The 21,678-nt window shown below is 35.3% G+C and overlaps 3 protein-coding genes across 3 annotated transcripts; all 3 read right to left on the bottom strand.

Moving 5' to 3' along the window:
* LOC128205460 (uncharacterized) lies at positions 1-936 on the bottom strand. Its single transcript, XM_052907111.1, has 2 exons — positions 808-936; positions 1-605 (listed from the first exon to the last, which is right to left on the bottom strand). Exons 1-2 carry the CDS (start codon positions 875-877, stop codon positions 1-3), a joined length of 675 nt encoding a protein of 224 aa, XP_052763071.1. The 5' UTR covers positions 878-936.
* Positions 937-8,023: 7,087 nt separating this feature from the next.
* On the bottom strand, positions 8,024-10,326 carry LOC128204501 (uncharacterized). Its single transcript, XM_052905915.1, has 3 exons — positions 10,224-10,326; positions 8,817-8,972; positions 8,024-8,619 (listed from the first exon to the last, which is right to left on the bottom strand). Exons 1-3 carry the CDS (start codon positions 10,324-10,326, stop codon positions 8,024-8,026), a joined length of 855 nt encoding a protein of 284 aa, XP_052761875.1.
* Positions 10,327-17,146: 6,820 nt separating this feature from the next.
* Positions 17,147-18,152, bottom strand: LOC128204502 (uncharacterized). Its single transcript, XM_052905916.1, has 2 exons — positions 17,954-18,152; positions 17,147-17,751 (listed from the first exon to the last, which is right to left on the bottom strand). The coding sequence occupies exons 1-2, from the start codon at positions 18,150-18,152 to the stop codon at positions 17,147-17,149; spliced, it is 804 nt and encodes a 267-aa protein (XP_052761876.1).
* Positions 18,153-21,678: the final 3,526 nt, after the last annotated feature.

A 21,678-nucleotide genomic window follows, 5' to 3' on the forward strand; every position in this document is an offset into this window, starting at 1 on the left:
CTATTTAGAACACACCACACATGTTAACGCCTTGTTCTCGCTATATGGAGGACACTTTAACGAGCCACAAATAGCTTGAGCAAAGTAAAGCAGCGCACCATTCTGGTCTCCAGCATCACTTCCTTCCGCCTTTTCAGGGTTTCCGTCCATGCAAACGAGTTCCTTGTTTCCAGGATGACCGTCATGATCCGACATCAAATATCCAGAATACTCGGTATGCCATCCGCTATAACAAACATTCCTCGCGGGAATCATGACAACGCTTCTTCCTACAACGCGGCAGACGGCACATGGAACGTCTTCGTCGTGTAAACTGGTGTGAAATGTTGCAGTATTTGTTTCATACTCAGCACCGTAAACTGTGCTACCGGAACCCGCTTTTCGTCCATCGCTTTCAAAGATTGGGTCCTTTGGCAGACAAATGTAACCACTGCTCGCTCCTTTGTTTGTGTAATGTCCACCACCAGCAAATCCTTCGTACACCAGTTCCGCGCTTCCAGGGCATGACCGCCGACCCCATCGTATGTATATTCCACTGCTCATGACCTCAACTGATTTGGTTGATTCTATTTGACTCTGCAGCTTCTGTACTTTATTTGTTAGGCCTTAAATAGTGAGAAATGAATTATTAATGATGTATTGGTGATGTTATACGTAGATGCAATAAAGTTATGTGTACTTTTCTACATTATCAATGCTGACTTTCATATCGCTGGAGCGAGTCTCGTCAAAAAGTAATACGGTTAACATTATGCGTCTGATTTCGTCAAACAACGCCTATTATTCAAAGATTGAAAATAAGTTTACCTGTAATCGTCTGAATATATTCTTTCACATAACCAATTGTCTTCTTTAATGATTCATCAAACGCATCCATTTTAATTTCTGACCTGATTACTTTCTCTAGCAGTTTTTCCTCGTAATGAAACCTGGAACATTCAGGCTCCCGTGCAAAGCAAACAGCTATCGATGGCATCGCTAACCAAATAACATATATTTCCCTCATTTCTGCTAGGATCTGTGTATCGTGTTATCGATACTCGCCTGAGTACTATTAATGGCTTATTGATATTACATCTTACAAAGTCGTAATAATTTTATGTCTTTAAAGATAAAACATTTGATGAATAATCTTGTTTCTTTGTGTTAAGTGTGTGATAGTCTTGTTTGGTGAACGCTCCATTCACGTTGGTTTTCTCCGTTTTATCAGCAAACCTTTTAAGGGGATAAGATTGTTATCTCAAAATTCCAAATCGAATAAAAATGATAAAAGTGACACTCTTATTCAAAATCAATACATACACACGTAAAACAAAAATAAATATTGAGTGATGCACCCTCAGCTACTAACTAAATAATGCATTTATGGAGAATATTAATTACTATTAACAATATTATAACTGCATTTTAAATCTGAAAGCGCAAAAATATAAAATGATTGGTGAATGCTAAAAGATTTACTGCAATTTACTATGGTCCCATAAGGTAGCAATACATACATAGTCTGTGATAACTTTTTTTATACAAATCGGAAGTTATGCTACGTTTAGCAATGCCATTAAGTCTGCAAAATTTCCACATCAATTTGTCAAAATAAAACAAACAAAAAAACAAACAACCATTGCCTACTAGTTTAATATCGTGTATGATTTGTAGTATCTCGTTCAGTATATGCTTGAAATATTGTTCAACAGAATGAGAACCGACTGATATCTTGCGAACTTGTTGTAAATGGAAACAGAAACACTGTTGTGAATTTCAGCATTTGCTAATACAATGCCAAATATTACATGTACAAAAGCGCTAAAGGAATGTCGCCAGATTGGAGAGGTATCGGAAGGGTAGATGTAAAACTATCAATTGTTATAAAATGGTCAACTTCCCTACGCTATCATATCATATCGGCGCCGTGCAAAAAGATAGTAAACTTTTCCAATGGTTGCCATGAATTGTTGAACGTCGCTTTATTTTAAATTAAGTTTTTTCATAGAATCTTGCCCGAAATAAAGGGAAATGACTCTAGTAACCAGAATACTTTTCAAAATTATGTCAATTTCAATTGTCTCTTTGCGTTGGACTGCTGCGAAACAGTGGCCCCCGCTGTTTTAGGAGCTGTGTATAAAAAAAGAGCCAATGACACTTCCGAGCTAGAGCAAAAGAACGGATATCATCATAAAACGTAAGTATGACTGCGAAAGTGCGATTATGAAAACACCATAGTGCGATTATTAAAACACGACAGTTCGATGATGAAAGCGCAACAGTTCGATGACAAAAGCACGACAGAACGTTATGAAAACACGAGAGTACAGTTATGAATACACGTCAGTACAATATGACGATGATGTAAACGCGTTATCACGAAACTTAATTTACGATAGTTTTTCGCATTAACATCATCATACGATCGCGTTATCGTTATCGTACTATCGCGTTCTCATCATCGTACCATTGAGAATCGCGTTTCAGATCAACACATTCACAGGCGCTGGCCCTAACGGCATTTCTTAATGATTTGAGATATCGGGGAACGCAGTGGCATACAATAATGTTCAATCTTCACACGTATATCGCTTTTTTGTAAACATAACCTTTATGAACTAGTTAGAATGATTTTCCGACGAAATACATGTATGTTTACAATCAAATTAGCAGGTTTTTATTAACATTCTGCTGAGTATCCCTTATCATTATGACCCATACATTTAAGATAGAGCTTGTTTCATCGAGTGTCGGGAATGAATAAGAGCACCTGTTCATCGGACTAAAAAGGTTTATTTCTTTTTCTGGATTAAGCTGGAGCCAAATCCAAAAAGAGGCGGAGGCTGCGCCAATACGATGGTTAATAATGTAATAAAACTCGGCATATTAAGAATTTGCATTTTACTGACCGTTCCAAGGCGGTACATTGTACCTATAAATCCTTGATAAATGCCCCTAGTTTTTTATATAGTATATATTCACAGTGTTGTTTGTGGAGTTTTGTGCTGCTGTTCCATGTTCCTGGTTTGTGATTGTTTGTTTTTGTGTAAAATGTCATTGGCGTTGACCCTGTGGCATTAAACGGGGGTTTATGTTTAAACTTTTGACTAATATGCTAATTTCTGTAGCTTTTCATATACATAAACAGTTTAAGATATCGTTTTACTCTTTAAAGAATCCTTAAATTTGTGAGTATTTAATTGTAATCCATCTTATCCAGCTAGTTTATTGGCCAGATTGTAACCCCAAACAAAGTTTTAAGAAAAAAGTGTGATATAAGAACTAGTAAATAGACAACTGGTCAACTAAATGCTTAAATCCATCATCTCTGTAATCCTCTGACCGCCAGTACATCGATTGATGACTGTTAGTGTTACTATTTGGTACTATATATAACTTTTGTTGAGTTACACTATTTACTGACATTAAAATACAACCTATCGACAATATTCTCAGCCAATAAAATTACAGATAGACATTTATTAAGTAATACGCTTAATCATTAAGAATTTCAACTTACGCGGGTATTAAAAGGTCCATCTACTGCCAACTATTCGATTTACACTTCCTGAGTCAGATTTTGCGTTTACAATTTGTTAGCCAATGAGGTTGTATTCTAAGTCAGTTAATATTTTAATCGCAAAAAGGGCTCGTTCGGTACGCTAGCTCCACCCATTCCTTATCATTAAAATCTTACTTAATGTCACCTATTACTTAAACGCAAGCTTGGCCTAGTTTAAGTGGCAACTATTGTGTTTTCTTACCATAGTTCGTTGGTTCCTGGACCATCGATGAGCAAACGTAATACGGCAAACAAACATGAAACTTGATAGATATAAAGATACTCAACAAAGTAAGAGACTGTATATATTGTCCTAAATTCGGTATAATTCGTTAACAATATCTTTGGAATTTTCATCCATCTGGTAATCCTTTAAATGATTTCTACTCTTAAATGTTTACTGGAAATGATAATAAAATATTAAAGTTAATAATCAGTGTGAACCATCTGTTCAACATGATAAATATGCATATCTTATATTGCAATTCGAAGGTTGAATGCAAAAAGGTTTATTAGTGACATAAAATAAAGAAGAAGATATAATTTTTTCGGTTTCACTCCTCGAATTATAATACTATAGTGTTGTATGTTGTGGTTTTTGGGCCGCTAGCCTCTGTTTATTTGAATAAAATGAATTGAATTAAAATTAGCAATTTTATTGAGCCAATTTACACCAGTAAGTGTTGTTGCCAGAAATTGTATGTTGTTTTGGTGATGGTACCCGATAATATAGCCACAATGACAGACCTAAAATGGACTACTAACTGTTACATGTATTATGTGTCCATTTTTTATTTAAAAGAGTATGAGTCACCGTAAGGCACTCGTGTTCAGAGCGGTTGGGGTGTCTTAAGTTAATGGAAGGATTAAACCTACTATTTCGATGTTTATGGAGATATTTTCAAATTGTGGCACTATTTAAAACAAAAATTGTAGTCAAGAAAGTTTTAATTTGTCAGTCTATTCCAGTTGCAAGATTAGGCAACCATATCAGTCATTTGGTGTGGGAATGCGTTTGTAACTGAGGATTCGGCATTTTGGCATTGGTAAATGGACGAATGAACAATGTTGAAGATATGAACAGTGTATTGGCAACCTATAGCCGAACATTAATTACTTATATTATATTGACAATTTTTGAATCTTCCAAGAAGATAAGGAATCCTGCAGTAAGTCACGAAAGTCAAACCCAAAGAAAGTAAATTGACTTTATTAATGTGCAATTCGGGTGGAAAACAAAATCGGGCTCAGTTTTATTTATTGTATTTTTTTTTAATTTATGATTCTATTTCATATAATGTATAGCCTATGTCATGTTATATGTTTGTTTAATTATTATTCATTTGTAGTTGAGTAGATGATGTTTTTTTGTACAAGTCTTAATAAAATATCTGTTTTGTCCTGTTTATTTTATTCCGACTGCTTGTGACTCGTTAAAACAACCTTCGTATAGCGAGAACCAAGTAATGGCCTATTCGTTTAAAAAACAAGTCATTTGATATTCGTTTTAAAATGTAAGTAACAATACACAATACAAGATAAATTGCTTTGTTGTCTGGTCCTGTTCATTTGGCCTGCCTCTGTGTTTAAACATTCGCAAGAACCCGAAGACATAGCGACAGTTATTCAGACTATTAATTTGCTAAACGTACTAAGCGGCACTTGGCAAACGAGCACAGGTTTTCAGAGTTAACCGTCTCTGGTTTTTCCTGGCCGGTCGGTGGCACATTGTAGGACTTTTGTAGCCAATGCTTATTTTTGTGCTAAAATGTACTTGTTTTACATATCTTACATGTGTTTTCTTTGTCGGCTGCATGTCATCACTCAATTAACTGCTCGTCTGGTATTGTATATATAAGTTGCTGGTTTTAGTAAAAACGAAGTAAACCAAAGACTCAACATCTTAACCACTTTACCACCTGGACTTTCTTAATGGTATGAGATATTTCGCCCTGCATTAATAACATCACGTGGTAATATCAATCAAATTATTATGCTACAACAAAGCTTTTCCTTTATTCGAAAATTGTAGTCTTCAAAAACGAGCAAGTCTCACAATTTGCTGATAGGTTCCAGCTTTTGGTACCTTAGTTTAAACACTCCTAATGATTTGCTACACTTTATTCCGTCAAACACAAAACAGTACATTTTACAAAAACATGAGGTTTTACCAATCTGCGATTTTTAAACAAACAACATTCATTGATAATTTTTCATTCGAAAATACTTCCACCACATTTATTTTAGAAACAGGGCCTTAATTTCTTTATTTGAATTTCATTTGAAATTGTTCAGTATTATCTCTAGTCATTTTTCAAGTCTTTTCTGGCAACAACTCAGGTACTGTTTGCAAAGCGCTATGCTCCACCTACTTATCTGCCTCATAAGCATATAGTGAGTCAGTGATCCAGTTTGGAATTTCGTTGGTATTTCCCAAACATTTCTTTTTACTCAAGCATCGTGTGGACTTCGGGAATTTATCAGACATGACACTATATGAGACCCTATCATAGTTATATATATCACTTTTATTAAATTCTCTAATAATCCAATGCTAAGTGTCACTGAGGCTTTAACTGATGCCAACTATTCGCAACCGTTTTAATGAGGCATAATATTATAACTCTTAACATGTAATCAGCCGAAGCTGGCCTAAATAAAATAGTATTTTATAATGAATTATTTTTTATAGTGACAAAAAAATCAAAACGACACAAGGTTTGCTACTCACACTCTCTTTCAGGCTACTGAATAATTTTCCCTTATTTTTTTCGTTTGTATTCAATATCGCAATGTTGTTAGATAGCGCTTTATTTTGAAGCATTACTCACATCTGAAAAAGCAAATGATTCGCAAATATTTATTCCGTCCGAAAATGTACGAAACACCAATCAATATTCCGTTTGTGTACGACGTTAAAACCACGTGCTATGAACACCGTTTTATTTCAAATAATGTATTTGATGCAAAGCAGTTGCCTTTCATTATATAACTTCAATAGTTACAGCGACAACTCCCAGGCCTCTATCTGATCGAGCCTTCTCTAACGTTTTTTATCTCCGTAAACCACTATATATATTTTTTACTCCTATTAGCCCTCAATACAACATTCGAAGCGTTCTGAAAGCCAATTCTAAACGCGTCGACTGTATCACAAATCCCCTCATCTTTGGAAGAACTGAACATAATCACCAAGTATTCAGTGACAGATTTGCAACGCCAACACACAGCATAGACCAAAAGGAAACACATTCAGGTGAGATTTAAAAATTATTACTTAAAAGGTGAGTGTCAGTTTTAACCCAGTTATGTGAATTGTCAGACGTTTCCTTCAAGACTCTGCCTTCCAACGCCTTAACAGAAAATATACCAGAAAGCAAGAAGACGGGAACTAACAATTATCAAATAATAATTTAGTGACCTACATCCCAGCGATGTGATTTGTCTGATATTACCTTCTAGGCTATCACTAAACAACTAATGAGTTCGCTCAGTGACAATAGCAAGACTTACTAATTTGTTTGTTTATTTGAGTTTATCAAGGTATATGTCCTCGCCCATTGGCTGCATGATGACTTGACCCCGCCATCATTAATTAGATTATGTTAAAAGCCATAAATTACACGTATCCAGATATAAGATACTCGGGGAAATACTCAGTGCGATACTGATACCATATTTGAACGCTTTTCGGTTTTAACACGGCCGATGTTAGAATCAGCCACCTTTCGCAACCAAAGCAAAAGCTATACCACTGAGTTATCTGGGCGGTGACTAACTGAGTCTGGATGTGTGTAAGCTTATTCATACTCGCACATGGGCAAAGTCCAATCGGCGAGTTCTCCTCCGACAAGATTGCTAGTCATATAAGGTTTTTGGAGCATAGTGCATAGATATAATTTAATCCTGGTTAGAGCTATTCTGGTTGTTTAACGTGCACCAGTGTATAGTTCCATCACACGATCCCCCATTTAACGTCTCTCCAGAAGACAATAAGTAATTTCAGTGGTGCGGTTGGGGATTGAACCTTTGACCCCTATTGACCCCGTGATTGAATGTTAGGTGTGTTGCCAATATACCAAGGATCCGCCCTCTGACTTATTATGACCTGCGCTGGATATATATATAACAGTGCAGGGCATCATTGGTAATTGAATCATTGGATAGAAAATGTGTTGAATAACCATTGACGGTTAGGTACATTATATAATGTGATCTCAATCTTTAATGTTTAATACTCAGGTCGTCATTCTAATGCCATAGTTTGAAAGTATTTGCAAAGTTTGGTCTACATCTGTCCGTTTTCACTACAAAAGTTAACATTTCAGTGCAATCTAAAGAAACAAATATTTATTATACTGATTATATCATTGTATTAAAATGTCAAAAGGTTAAATTAAGTACGCATAGCCAATACATACAGTATGCTGAACAATTACATGCACATTGTTTCAAATAAACAATATAAGCTTTTTCCTTCTATTTAGAACACACCACACATGTTAACGTCTTGTTCGGGCTATAGGGAGGACATTTTAACGAGCCACAGACAGCTTGAACAAAGTAAAACAAAGCACCATTCTGGTCTCCAGCATCACTTCCATCCGCCATTTCAAGGTTTCCGTCCATGCAAACGAGTTCCTTGTTCGCTTCATGGCCTTGATGAGAAGACATCAAATGACCAGAGTACTCCGTATGCCATCCGCTATAACAGGCATTCCTCGCTGGGATCATGACAACGCTTCTTCCAACAACGCGGCAGACGGCACATGGAACGTCTTCGTCATGTAAACTCGTGTGAAACGTTGCACCATTTGTTTCATACTCAGCACCATAAACCGTGCTTGCCGAACCCCCTTTTCGTCTATCGCTATCAAAGATGGGGTCCTTTGGCAGGCAAATGTAGTTACTGCTCGCTCCTTTTTCATTGAAATGTCCGCCACCAGCGAACCCTTCGTACACTAGCTCCGTACTTTCAGGGCATGATCGCCGACCCCATCTCGTGTATAAACCACTGCTCTTTACGCCAACGGACTGTATTTCTTTCTGCAGCTCTTTCACTGTGTTTGATAGTGCTAAAAAGGAAACAAATGAACATATATATCATGTGTTTAAAACTACATCTATACTTCATTTTGTGTAAATTTCTTCATTTGCAAAATACTTAAATTGCCAACGCTGGAAAAAGAACAAAAATACATTTCTGATGCATCCGGATATATAATGTCAACATCAACAATTCTTACCATTAAAAGATCGACATGATATCTACCTTTAATCGTGTGCATGTTTACTTCCACATAGTCAGTTGTCTTCTTTAATAATTCCGTAAACGATTCCATTCTGATTTCTGATCTGATCACCTTTTCTAACAGCTTTTCCTCGTAGTGAAACCTCGAACACTCAGGCTCCCGCGCAAAGCAAACAGCTGCAAGTGACATAGCCAACAAAATACCCAATGTTCTCCCCATTTCTGTAAGGATTTTTATATTTTAATGTCGATGATCAGTGTTTTGTTATGAGTTAAACACAAATAAAGGCCAATTATCATAAAATTGAAAACCTTGATGTTATCAGTTTGATACATTATCATGTTTTATTGTACAAAGTCCTTTTTGATAATTTTGTTTGATGAACATACTAGTTTATTACATCTTCACATTCCCTTTTTTGTTTGATTTTTATCCTTGCAAACGTTTTTAATGGACGATATTTCTAGGATAAAGAGCTTAAGGGTTTTTATTAAGAAATGTGAAAAAGCAATTTATTTGAGAAACGGAAAGATGGTTACTTTTAATTTTATATTGATAATATGTTCGGTAGGACGCAAAAGTTCATGTTTTAAATGAACGTTATTGGAAATGCATGGAAATAAAATTTACAATAGTTTTCCATTTTGACACCATTTTGTCATGTCAGTGGTAATAATAAACACCAAATAATACAAACAGTGAACCTGTTATAGATGTAATTCCTACTCGTGCATTGACTGAGTCAAATTCTTGAAGTGCAACAGATTTCGTCACACCCAAGTTTTAAACATCACTAAAACCTCATTAAATAAGATTTGATTACGTTATGTAAAGAATTACAAGGCACTTTATTATGAACAGTGGAGTATGTGATTTAACAAAACAAAACACTCATTAAAATGTGTCAATATTTATACGAATAAAATTTCAAGTAATGACGTCCTTCTAGATACTGTGATAATATGACAAATAATGGGGTACAGCCATTCCATCTCCCTTACTGAATACTCAATGAAATGTTATCCGAATACTGTTTTATAAATATATAGCAATAAATAAACACTTCCTTTGTTTCCGTTACCGTTTATGAACAGTCATTGTGAGTATCTGTCACTCCCTCAAAACTCCTTTATCACTTCGTACTACATTGCGGTTGGGTGTTTAACTTCAAACCTTTTTTTCTGTAATCAGCTAAATAATTTCAACCTTAATAGAATAACGAATACGATAATTTAGGTTTTACAGCCTCTCCGTCTTGCCAACTGATGGATTGCATACTTGTTCTATGAAGCAAGAGGTTAAAATAAAATGCGGAAGTATTTAAAACCGTCTCTGCCAATGTCTCTCACTTATAATGATCACTCCTTTAAATACTTTTCAATTAGGTATACCAATAATGGTGATTGTATCCTCAAACATTCATTTACCTGTAATCGTCTGTATTAGTATAACCATGGAGCTAGTTGCCTCCTTAAATGAATCGACAAACGCTTCCATTCTGATTTCCGATCTGATCACTTTTTCTAACATCTTTTCCTCGTACTGAAACCGCGAACATTCAGGCTCCCGAGCAAAGCCAACTGCTGCTAATAAAATGACTATATGTTTGTTTCGTAATGTAACCATTCGTTTTCGCTAATTGTTCAGTAAATTGTCGTAGTATAATTTCAACAACGGCGGACATTAGAACATTGTCATAAATGTATCTATATTAGTTAAAGTGAAACTCTTATTCAAAATCAAAACAAACACATGTAAAACAAACATCAATTTTGAATGATTAATATTCACTACTTACTAAATAATGCATTGATGGAAAATATTAATTACTTATAACAATATTGTAACCGTGTATCTAATAGCAGAAAGCGCATTAATATTAAATGACTGGTGAATTCTAAAAGATTAACTGTGGTCTACTATAATCTCGTAAGGTAGAAATACCATGTTGTATGCTCATTTATTTAGAATTAAACTCGGTATCCGTCATAAGAACCATTGTTGTCGACATTTATTCATCCTTTTCGGAAAAGTAAAACAACATTATTAATTGTGGTAAATTCTATCTAGGAGTAAAAGTGCATCTTTTAAATTTCCATTTTTCAAGTTCATCTATGGTTCATGGTCCTCATTTCCTACGCTCTATAACATGTGTGTGATTTTATGGATTAGGTAATTTATTAAATGTTTTGGTATGTTCTGTTTGTTTATTCAATGCTGTGGTCAGTTATTAAACGAGTCTCGTTTTGAGGTTAAAGTTTCAGTTGTCATGGCTGGGACCGAGTAATGTAAGCTATTCGAGACATTGTTGATCGCTAGCATGAAGACTACTGGGATGTGCATCTTCTGATGAAAGCCAATTTGAGCGGTTTCCAGACATTTCATATCCATTGCTTTTTGGGGACCTTGGTAAGTGTCGAGTATTTTTGACACTGCTACACTGTGACCAGTGGCGTATTACGTGCTACCACCTTAGGCAGATTGGCATTATCTGAGCCTGTGTACAGTGATCGAATGTCTAAACTGTTCTAATTTTACCAAAAAAACGCAGTACGGAGATACTCGTTGACCGGTTACCTATTTGGAATAATTACCGTAAGTGCATTGGCATTAACCGAGCCTGTACACTATGTATACATAGTACATGGACTGATATTTTTTTAGAATGCCTGTGCCTATTGCAGCATAAAGGCATATATGTATTGTCCTGGCAGTGTTTCCAAATGTCTGATTACATACATTTGTATCTATTGACCGCGGGCTGAAAGAACAGGGGATAGTGTGGTAGAAAAAGGGTATTAAATAAAGCTACTCTTTACCATTACCCATCAACCGCAGGGATCTTCTGAAACAATATCTCTGCCATGATTCTCATTCTTTTTATATTGTGAACACCATATGGGGGCTTATAGGAGGCCGCATTGAACACTGAATATTCTCCATGAAAGCTTTGTAAGCTGAAACGGTGAGAAACCCGGGATTTTACAACGGATGTGCTTTAACAAGCTTGTCTTTGAAATAAATGAATTAAAACTAGAAAAAAGTTAAGCTATTTTCAAATTAAACATGATTGCATTAATAATATGATATCATTTGGCTTGATATATACTATCGATAATCAAAATTATGGCATTAAACAATGAAGAGCAATACCAAAACGCACGAACTTCACAGATCACGTCCCATCGTTGGAAAAATTCGAGGAGAGAAATCGAAAAGATTTTAAGTGACAATAACAAACGGCCCCTTTTTGTTCTCTACTTTATCTCAGTTTGCATTTTTCAGGATAAGTGTACATGCAAACGAGCTCTTTGTTCCCAGGATCCATACAGACGAGCCATTTGTTTCAGCAGAAATGCAAACGAGCTTCTTGTTTTCAGATCTAAACAGCAGAGCTTCTTGATTTCAGCATTCATACGGATGAGCCCCTTTGGATAATATAAGAACTAGTAACTAAATGCTAAATTACATCATCTCTGTAATCATCTGACCGCCAGTACATCGATTGATGACTGTTAGTGTTACTATTTGGTACTATATATAACTTTTGTTGAGTTACACTATTTACTGACATTAAAATACAACCTATCGACTATATTCTCAGCCAATGAAATTACAGATAACAGTTATTAAGTAATACGCTTAATCATTAAGAATTTCAACTTACGCGGGTATTAAAAGGTCCGTCTACTGCCAACTATTCGATTCACTCTTCCTGAGTCAAATTTTGCGTTTACAATTTGTTAGTCAATGAGGTTGTATTCTAAGTCAATTGATATTTTAATCGCAAAAAGGGCTCGTTCGCTACGCTAGCTCCGCCCATTCCTTATCATTAAAATCTTACTTAATGTCACCTATTACTTAAACGCAAGCTTGGCCTAGTTTAAGTGGAAACTACTGTGTTTTCTTGCCATAGTTCGTTGGTTCCTGGGCCATCAAGGAGCAAACGTAATACGGCAAACAAACATGAAACTTGATAGATATATAAATACTCCACAAGATGCAATACTTTGTATATATTGTCCTTAATTCGATATTATTCGTAGACAATATCTTTGGAATTTGCATCCATCTGGTAATCTTTTAAATGAGTTCTACTCTTTAATGTTTACTGGAAATGATAATACAATATTAAAGTTAACAATCAGTGTGTACCATCTGTTAAACATAGTAAATATGTATATCTTATATTGCAATTCGAAGGTTGAATGCGAAAAGGTTCATAAGTGTCATAAAATAAAGAAGAAGATATAACTTTTTCGGTTTCACACCTCGAATTATAATACTTTGTTGCTGTATGTTGTGTTTATTTGGGTCGCTAGCCTCTGTTTATTTGAATAAAATGAATTGAATTAAAATTAGCAATTTTATTGAGCCAATTTACACCAGTATGTGTGGTTGCCAGAAATTGTATGTTGTTTTGGTGATGGAACCCGATAATATAGCCACAATGACAGACCTAAAATGGATAACTAACTGTTACATGTATTATGTGTCCATTTGTTTATTTAAAAGAGTAGGAGTAACCGTTTGGCACTCGTGTTCAGAGCGGTTGGGGTGTCTTAAGTTAATGGAAGGATTAAACCTACCATTTCGATGTTTATGGAGATATTTTTAAATTGTGGCAGTATTTAAAACAAAAATTGTAGTCGAGAACGTTTAAATTTGTCAGTGTATTCCAGTAGCAAGATTAGGCAACCATATCAGTCATTTGGTGTGGGAATGCGTTTGTAACTGAGGATTCGGCATTTTGACATTGGTAAATGGACAAATGAACAATGTTGAAGATATGAACAGTGTATTGGCAACTTATAGCCGAACATTATTTACTTATATTGACATTTTTTTAATCTTCCAAGAAGATAAGGAATCCTGCAGTAAGTCACGAAAGTCAAACCCCAAGAAAGTAAATTGACTTTATTAATATGCAAATCGGGTGGAAAACAAAATCGGGCTCAGTTTTATTTATTGTATGTTTTTAATTTATGATTCTATTTCATATAATGTATAGCCTATGTCATGTTATATGTTTGTGTAATCATTAGTCATTTGTAATTGAGAAGATGATGTTCTTTGTACAAGTCTTAATAAAATATATGTTCTGTTCTGTTTATTTTGTTCCAGCTGCTTGTGACTCGTTAAAACAACCTTCGTATAGCGAGAACCAAGTAATGGCCTATTCGTTTAAACATTCGCATGAAGCCGAAGACATAGCGACAGTTATTCAGACTATTAATTTGCTAAACGTGCTAAACGGCACATGGCAAACGAGCACAGGTTTCAAGAGTTAACCGTCTCTGGTTTTTCCTGGCCGGTCGGTGGCACATTGTAGGACTTTTGTAGCCAATGCTTATTTTAGTGCTAAAATGTACTTGTTTTACATATCTTACATGTGTTTTCTTTGTCGGCTGCATGTCATCACTCAATAAACTGGCCGTCTGGTATTGCATATATAAGGTGCTGGTTTTAGTAAAAACGAAGTAAACCAAAGACTCAACATCTTAACCACTTAACCACCTGGACTTTCTTAATGGTATGAGATATTTCGCCATGCATTGATAACATCACGTGGTAATATCAATCAAATTATTATGCTACAACAAAGCTTTTTCCTTTATTCGAAAATTGTAGTCTTCAAAAACGATCAAGTATGACCATTTGCTGATAGGTTCCAGCTTTTGGTGTCTTAGTTTTAACACTCCTAATGATTTGCTTCACTTTTATTTCGCCAAATACAAAACAGTGCATTTTACAAAAGCATGGTGTATTACCAATCTGCAAGCAACATTCTTTGATAAGTTTTCATTCGAAAATACTTGCACCACATTTATTTTAGAAATAGGGTCTTAATTTCTTTATTTGATTTTATTGAAATTGTTCAGTATTTCTTTAGTCATTGCTCAAGTCTATTCCGGTAACAACTCAGGTACTGTTTGTAAAGCGCTATGCTCCGCCCACTTATCTACCTCATTAGCATATAGCGAGTCAGTGGTCCAGTTCGGAATTTCGTTGGTATTTCCTAAACCTTTCTTTTTAGTCAAGCATCGTGTGGACTTCGGGATTTTATCAGACATGACACTATATGAGACTCTATCATAGTTATATACTCACTATTATTATTTTTCTCTAATAATCCAATGCTAAGTGTCACTGAGGCTTTAAATGATGCCAACTATGCACAACGGTTTTAATGAGGCATAATATTATAACTCTTAACATGTAATCAGCCAAAGCAGGCCTAAATAAAATAGCATTTTATAATGAAATATTTTTCTTCCAGTTGTAATTAATTCAATGGGAATATAGTGTTCTTGCAATGTATCACAATTTGCCTTTTTTAAGCATTGTTAAACAAGTTTATTGGGCCTTCTCAAAATGTATATGTGAGTGCCATTATTTATATTTGTTTTTGTAAATATTGTGTTTTGTCTTCATGGGCCACATGGCTTATTGCAACTGATGTTAATTTATATTCATGTGCACAAGAAGCTTCTTAAATCGTGAGTGTGACAAAACAAATCAAAACGACACTATGTTTGCTACTTACACTCTCTTTAAGGCTACTGAATAATTTTCCCTTATTTTTTTCGTTTGTATTCAATATCGCAATGTGGTTAGATAGCGCTTTATTTTGAAGCATTACTCACATCTGAAAAAGCAAATGATTCGCAAATACTTATTCCGTCCGAAAATGTACGAAACAGCAATCAATATTCCGTTTGTGTATGACGTTAAAACCACGTGCTATGAACACCGTTTTATTTAAAATAATGTATTTAATGCAAAGCAGTTGCCTTTCATTATATATCGTCAAAAGTTGCAACGTCAACTCCCAGGCCTCTATACTGGTAGGGCCTTCTCTAACGTGCTTTATCTCCGGGAACCAATATGTATATATTTTACTACTATTAGCCCTCAATACAACCTTCGAAGCGTTCTGAAAGCCAATTCTAAACGCGTCGACTGTATCACAAAACCTCTCATCTTTGGAAGAACTGAACATTATCACCAAGTAATCAGTGACAGATTTGCAACGCCAACACACAGCATAGACCAAAAGGAAACACACTCAGGTGAGAATTAAGAATTATTACTTAAAAGGTGAGTGTCAGTTTTATCCCAGCTATGTGAATTGTCAGACGTTTCCTTCAAGACTCTGCCTTCCAACGCTTTAACAGAATATATACCATAAAGCAAGAAAATGGGAACTAACAATTATCACATAATCAGTTAGTGTCTTACGTCACAGCGATGTGATTTGTCTGATATTCCATCCTAGGCTATCACTAAACAACTAATGAGTCCGCTCAGTGACAATAGCAAGACTTACTAATTTGTTTGTTTATTTGAGTTAATCAAGGTATATGTCATCGCCCATTGGCTGCATGATGACTTGACCCCGCCATCATTACTTAACTTTAGTTAAAATGCCATAAATTACATGAGATGTAAGTGACTGTAATTCGCAGTCGTATCCAGATTTAAGTAAACTTAAGAAACTTAGATATAAGATACTCGGGGAAATACTCAGTGCAATACTGATACCATATTTGAACGTTTTTCGGTTTTAACACTGCCAATGTTAGAATCAGCCACCTTTCGCAACCGAAGCAAAAGCTATACCACTGAGTAATCTGGGCGGTGACTAACTGAGTCTGGTTGTGTGTAAGCTTATTTATACTCGCACATGAGAAAAGTCCAATCGGCGAGTGCTCCTCCGACAAGATTGTTAGTCATATAAGGTTTTTGGAGCATAGTGCATAGACAGAATTTAATCCTGGTTAGAGCTATTCTGGTTGTTTAACGTGCACCAGTGTATAGTTCGATCACACGATCCCCCATTTAACGTCTCTCCAGATGACAATAAGTAATTTCAGTGGTGTGGTGGGGGATTGAACCTATGACCCCTATTGATCCCTTGATTGACTGTTAGGTGTGTTTCCAATAAACCAAGGATACGCCCTCTGAATTATTATGACCTGCGCTGGATATATATATAACAGTGCAGGGCATCATTGGTAATTGAATCATTGGATAGAAAATGTGTAGAATAACCATTGACGGTTAGGTACATTATATAATGTGATCTCAATCTTTAATGTTTAATACTCAGGTCGTCATTCTAATGCCATAGTTTGAAAGTATTTGCAAAGTTTGGTCTACATCTGTCCGTTTTCACTACAAAAGTTAACATTTCAGTGCAATCTGAATAAACAAATATTTATTATACTGATTATATCATTGTATTAAAATGTAAAAAGGTTAAATTAAGTACGCATAGGCAATACATGCAGTATGCTGATCAATTACATGCACATTGTTTCAAATAAACAATATAAGCTTTTTCCTTCTATTTAGAACACACCACACATGTTAACGCCTTGTTCGGGCTATAGGGAGGACATTTTAACGAGCCACAGACAGCTTGAACAAAGTAAAACAAAGCACCATTCTGGTCGCCAGCATCACTTCCATCCGCCATTTCAAGGTTTCCGTCCATGCAAACGAGTTCCTTGTTCGCTTCATGGCCGTGATTAGAAGACATCAAATGACCAGAGTACTCCGTATGCCATCCGCTATAACAGGCATTCCTCGCTGGAATCATGACAAGGCTTCTTCCAACAACGCGGCAGACGGCACATGGAACGTCATCGTCATGTAAACTCTTGTGAAACGTTGCACCATTTGTTTCATACTCAGCACCATAAACCGTGCTTGCCGAACCCCCTTTTCGTCCATCGCCATCAAAGATTGGATCCTTTGGCAGACAAATGTAATTACTGCTCGCTCCTTTATCATTGTAATGTCCGCCACCAGCAAAGCCTTCGTACACCAGTATCGTGGTTCCAGGGCATGACCGCCGACCCCACCGTGTGTATATTCCACTGCTCATGACCTCAACTGATTTAAGTGATTCTATTTGACTCTGCAGCTCTTGCATTTTGTTTGTTAGACCTAAAATAGCGAGAAATGAGTTATTAATGATTTATTTGTGATGATATAAGTAATAATCATAAAGTTATGTGTACTTTCATACATTCACAATGCTGCATTTCGTATAGCTAGAGCGAGTCTTGTCAATATTTAATTCTGATAACATTATGAGTCTGATTTCGTAAAACAACGCTTATTATTCAAAAATTGAAAATTAGTTTACCTGAAATCGTCTGAATATTTTCTTGCACATAGTCCGTTGTCTTCTTCAATGATTCATCAAACGCGTCCATCTTAATTTCTGATCTGATCACTTTTTCTAACAGCTTTTCCTCGTAATGAAACCTCGAACACTCGGGCTCCCGCGCAAAGCAAACGCCTGCCAATGGCAATGCCAACGAAATAAGAAATAATTTCCTCATTTCTGCTTGGATCTGTATATCTTTATATCGATGCTAGGCCGAGCACTACTAACGGCGCATTGGCATAATAATTTATCTTAAAAGCCGTAATAATGTTTTGCCTTTAAAGATAAAATATTTGATAAATGTTCTTGTTTTTATTGCGTTAAGTGGTTTTAATAGTTTTGTTTGTGAACACTCCAGCTTGTTTTCTATATACACCATTTTCTCCATTTTATTTGCAACATTTTAATGAGATTAGAAAGATTTCATATCTAATAGAAATTATTACTATACCATTGGTTGTAAAATGCACGCTCTCAATTTGTATACGGTCATTTACGGGAAAACTTGATTTCATATGAAATGTAAATTGACAATTTGTTTGTAGGTTGCCAAAAGGGGTTTAAACAAGAGCTCTTGAATATGGTCAGTACTCTTAAAGTGCAAATATTTATAATGCAACCTAAATATTTGAAGACTAATCGTAATTAACGTAGGCTGAGATTTCTTTTTTACATAAATCTAAAATTATGCTACCTTAAGCAATGCCATTAGGTCAGCGAAATTTCAACATCAGTTTGTCAAAAAAATCGAAAGATACAACCGTTGCATTATAGAAAATTTCGTGTATGATTTATAGTAGCTTGTTTAGTATATGTTTGAAATGCCTGATGTTATTACATTTATGTGTGGTTCAACACTTCGACTAAGAACCGACTGATACCTTGTGAACTTGTTGAAAACGGAACACACACACGTTTGTGATTTACAGCACATGCTAATTCAATGCCAAATAGTACATTTACAAAAGCGCCAAAAGGAATGTCGCCAGATTGAACAGTTATTGGAAGGGAAGATGTAAAAGTATCGATTGATATAAAATGGTTAACTTCCCTACGCTACATTTCAGAGTTCTGCAAATGTATAGTGAATGGCTGCCATTAGTTGTTGAACGTAGCGATATTTCAGTTTAAGTTTTAGTATCATAGAATCTAACCGCGTATAGAGTGCATTCACTCCAATAACCAAAATACGTTTCAGAATTAGGTCATTTGAGGTTGTCTGTTTACTTTAAATTGTACATGTGGTATGTATGGGACAGAGGGCAAATATCAGATAATTATTGCGATCAATGATGGCTATAGCACAAAAGCGAAAATGTGGCTCCTGCTCTTAAAGGAGCTGTATAAAAAAAGTCAATGGCATTTCGTACCTAGAGCCAAAGTGCTGATAATACGTACTTCTAATATGTTTTAAACAATTGGGTTATGAAGTAGTAAGAATGATTTTCCCATGACGCACCTGCATGTCTACAAACGAAAGTGGAAGGTTTGCACTATTTTTCTGCTTAAAATCACTTAAGTTAAGAAGCATAAATTTAAGATAAAACCAGTTTTATTGAGTGCATTTCTTTTGTGGAGAATTAGTAAGACCGTCTGTTTTTTTGGAAAACAAATGTGTATACTCCTTTTCTGGGTTGGACTCCAACCGACATCCAGGGTTCTTAAGCCAAAGGGACGAAGGTCAGCAAATTCGCTGTATAGAAAGGAATCAGACTCAACATATAAAGAATGCTTGAAGTTCTGTGCTTAGAAATAGATTAAGATATAGTTGTATTCTTATATATCAATATATTTGTTGGTTTTAATGGCAAATCGGTTGATAATGGGTGCAACAATCTCAGAATTGTCGTAGGGCGTTTACCCAGTGTCATTAAACCGGGTAAGTGTTTAAAATGTTTGCTACCGAGCTTGTTTCTGTAGTTTTTCACACAAGTATTCATAATAAATAAAATGCAGTGGGTTGAGGAAAATTGTGTGCTATAAGAAAAATTAGATAGACGAAAATTGGTAACTAAATGCTAAATTCCATCAACACTGTAATCAACTGACCGCCAGTACATCGATCGGATTGATTATAGTAAGTGTTTTTGTACAATTGACTAATATTTGGTACTGTATATACGTATTGTTGAGGTACACTATATACCAAAACTAAACTCAAGCTTGACCTAACTTAAGTGGAAACTATTGTGTTTTCTTACCAACGTTCGTTGTTTCCTTGACCATCAATGATCAAACTAGCAGTTTAACTTATCTGTCGGGGCCAGGCAAAATAAACGTGGATTTTGGTAGATATATAAATACTCAACAAGATGAGAGACTTTGAATATATATTGTCTGGCTCAATATTTCGCAATTTAAGGGATGCATGCGAAAAGTTTCTAAGTGACATAAAATAAACAAGAATATAGATCTTTTTCGGTTTCACTCCTCGAATTATAATACTGGGTTTGTTGCTTTTGGGCCATTTGCCTTTCTTTATTAGTATAAACTGAATTGAATTGAATTGAAGTTAGCAAATTTATTGAGCCAATTAACACCTGTTTGGCATGTTGCTAAAAATTGTATGTGGTTTTGGTGATGGTACCCGATAATATAACAACTAAGGTAGATTTAAAATGAATCACTAACTGTTACAAGTATATGTGTACATCTTTTATTTTGAGTGAAATTCAGCTAAAAAAGGTTGGCAAATGTCATTATCATTATTTCCGCTATTTGACTTTAGCTTGGAAATGCATTAGTCCCTTTTTCTCCTTTTAGAGTAGGAGTCACTGTTTGGCACTCGTGTATAGAGCGGCTGAGGTTTCTTAAGTTATTGGAAGAATTAAACCTACGATTTCCATGTTTTAAGAAATTTGTTAAATAATGACACTATGGAAAACAAATATCGAAGCTCATGATCATTATCCTCATGAAGTATCTTCCTGCTTAAAAGGAAGCGAAAGTCTTAAAAAAAAATCCCAAAATAAAGGGAATATATCATGTTTTTTTCTGAGGTTTGAGATAAAATTACTTTATTTAAATAAAGCATAACAAATCAAGTAAAACAACCACGTATGACGTGCCGGAATATTGCCAAAGAGGCATTTATTGTATCCAGTTAAGTTATTTACAAACATGCGGATCGAAATATGTCCTGACCAATATAAGTAAGGCATTGTTACAGTACACACGTACAAAAATAAAATCGATAGTTATATTAAATTGGAAACAATATATAGCATGTGTATATGTAATAGCCGTTTATAACTCGATTTTTACCGACACATAAATGTTTATATTAGTGTAAAACAATAAATGCATTATGTCCCCTCTGCCACTGTGATATATAAATCACTACATTACACTTGAACTAGAATGTCAAGTTTGTCAAGATTTATGGTGTTATCTCAACAAGGTATTGCAAAAACAACAGCAACGAAAGGTTATGCACTTTGTAGTGAAATAATAGGAACACAAGGACGTTTATAAATATTTCGATGAATGTGTTTATTCTAAGCATGTATTATAGGGATGCTTCAACGCTTACTTAAAATGCCTGAAAATACGAATGGAAATCGAACCACAATAAGTTCCACAAACGTAATGTTATATAAAAACAAATTGACAAGGCAGAACGTACACTCGTGTGTTTCAGTTCAATTAATCCGACCTGATACATGTTTCAACGGGTAATTGTTTTTTCGGATATGTGTCTT

The sequence above is a fragment of the Mya arenaria genome, chromosome 10 (genome assembly GCF_026914265.1).
Source record: "Mya arenaria isolate MELC-2E11 chromosome 10, ASM2691426v1".
Taxonomy (NCBI): Eukaryota; Metazoa; Mollusca; class Bivalvia; order Myida; family Myidae; genus Mya; species Mya arenaria.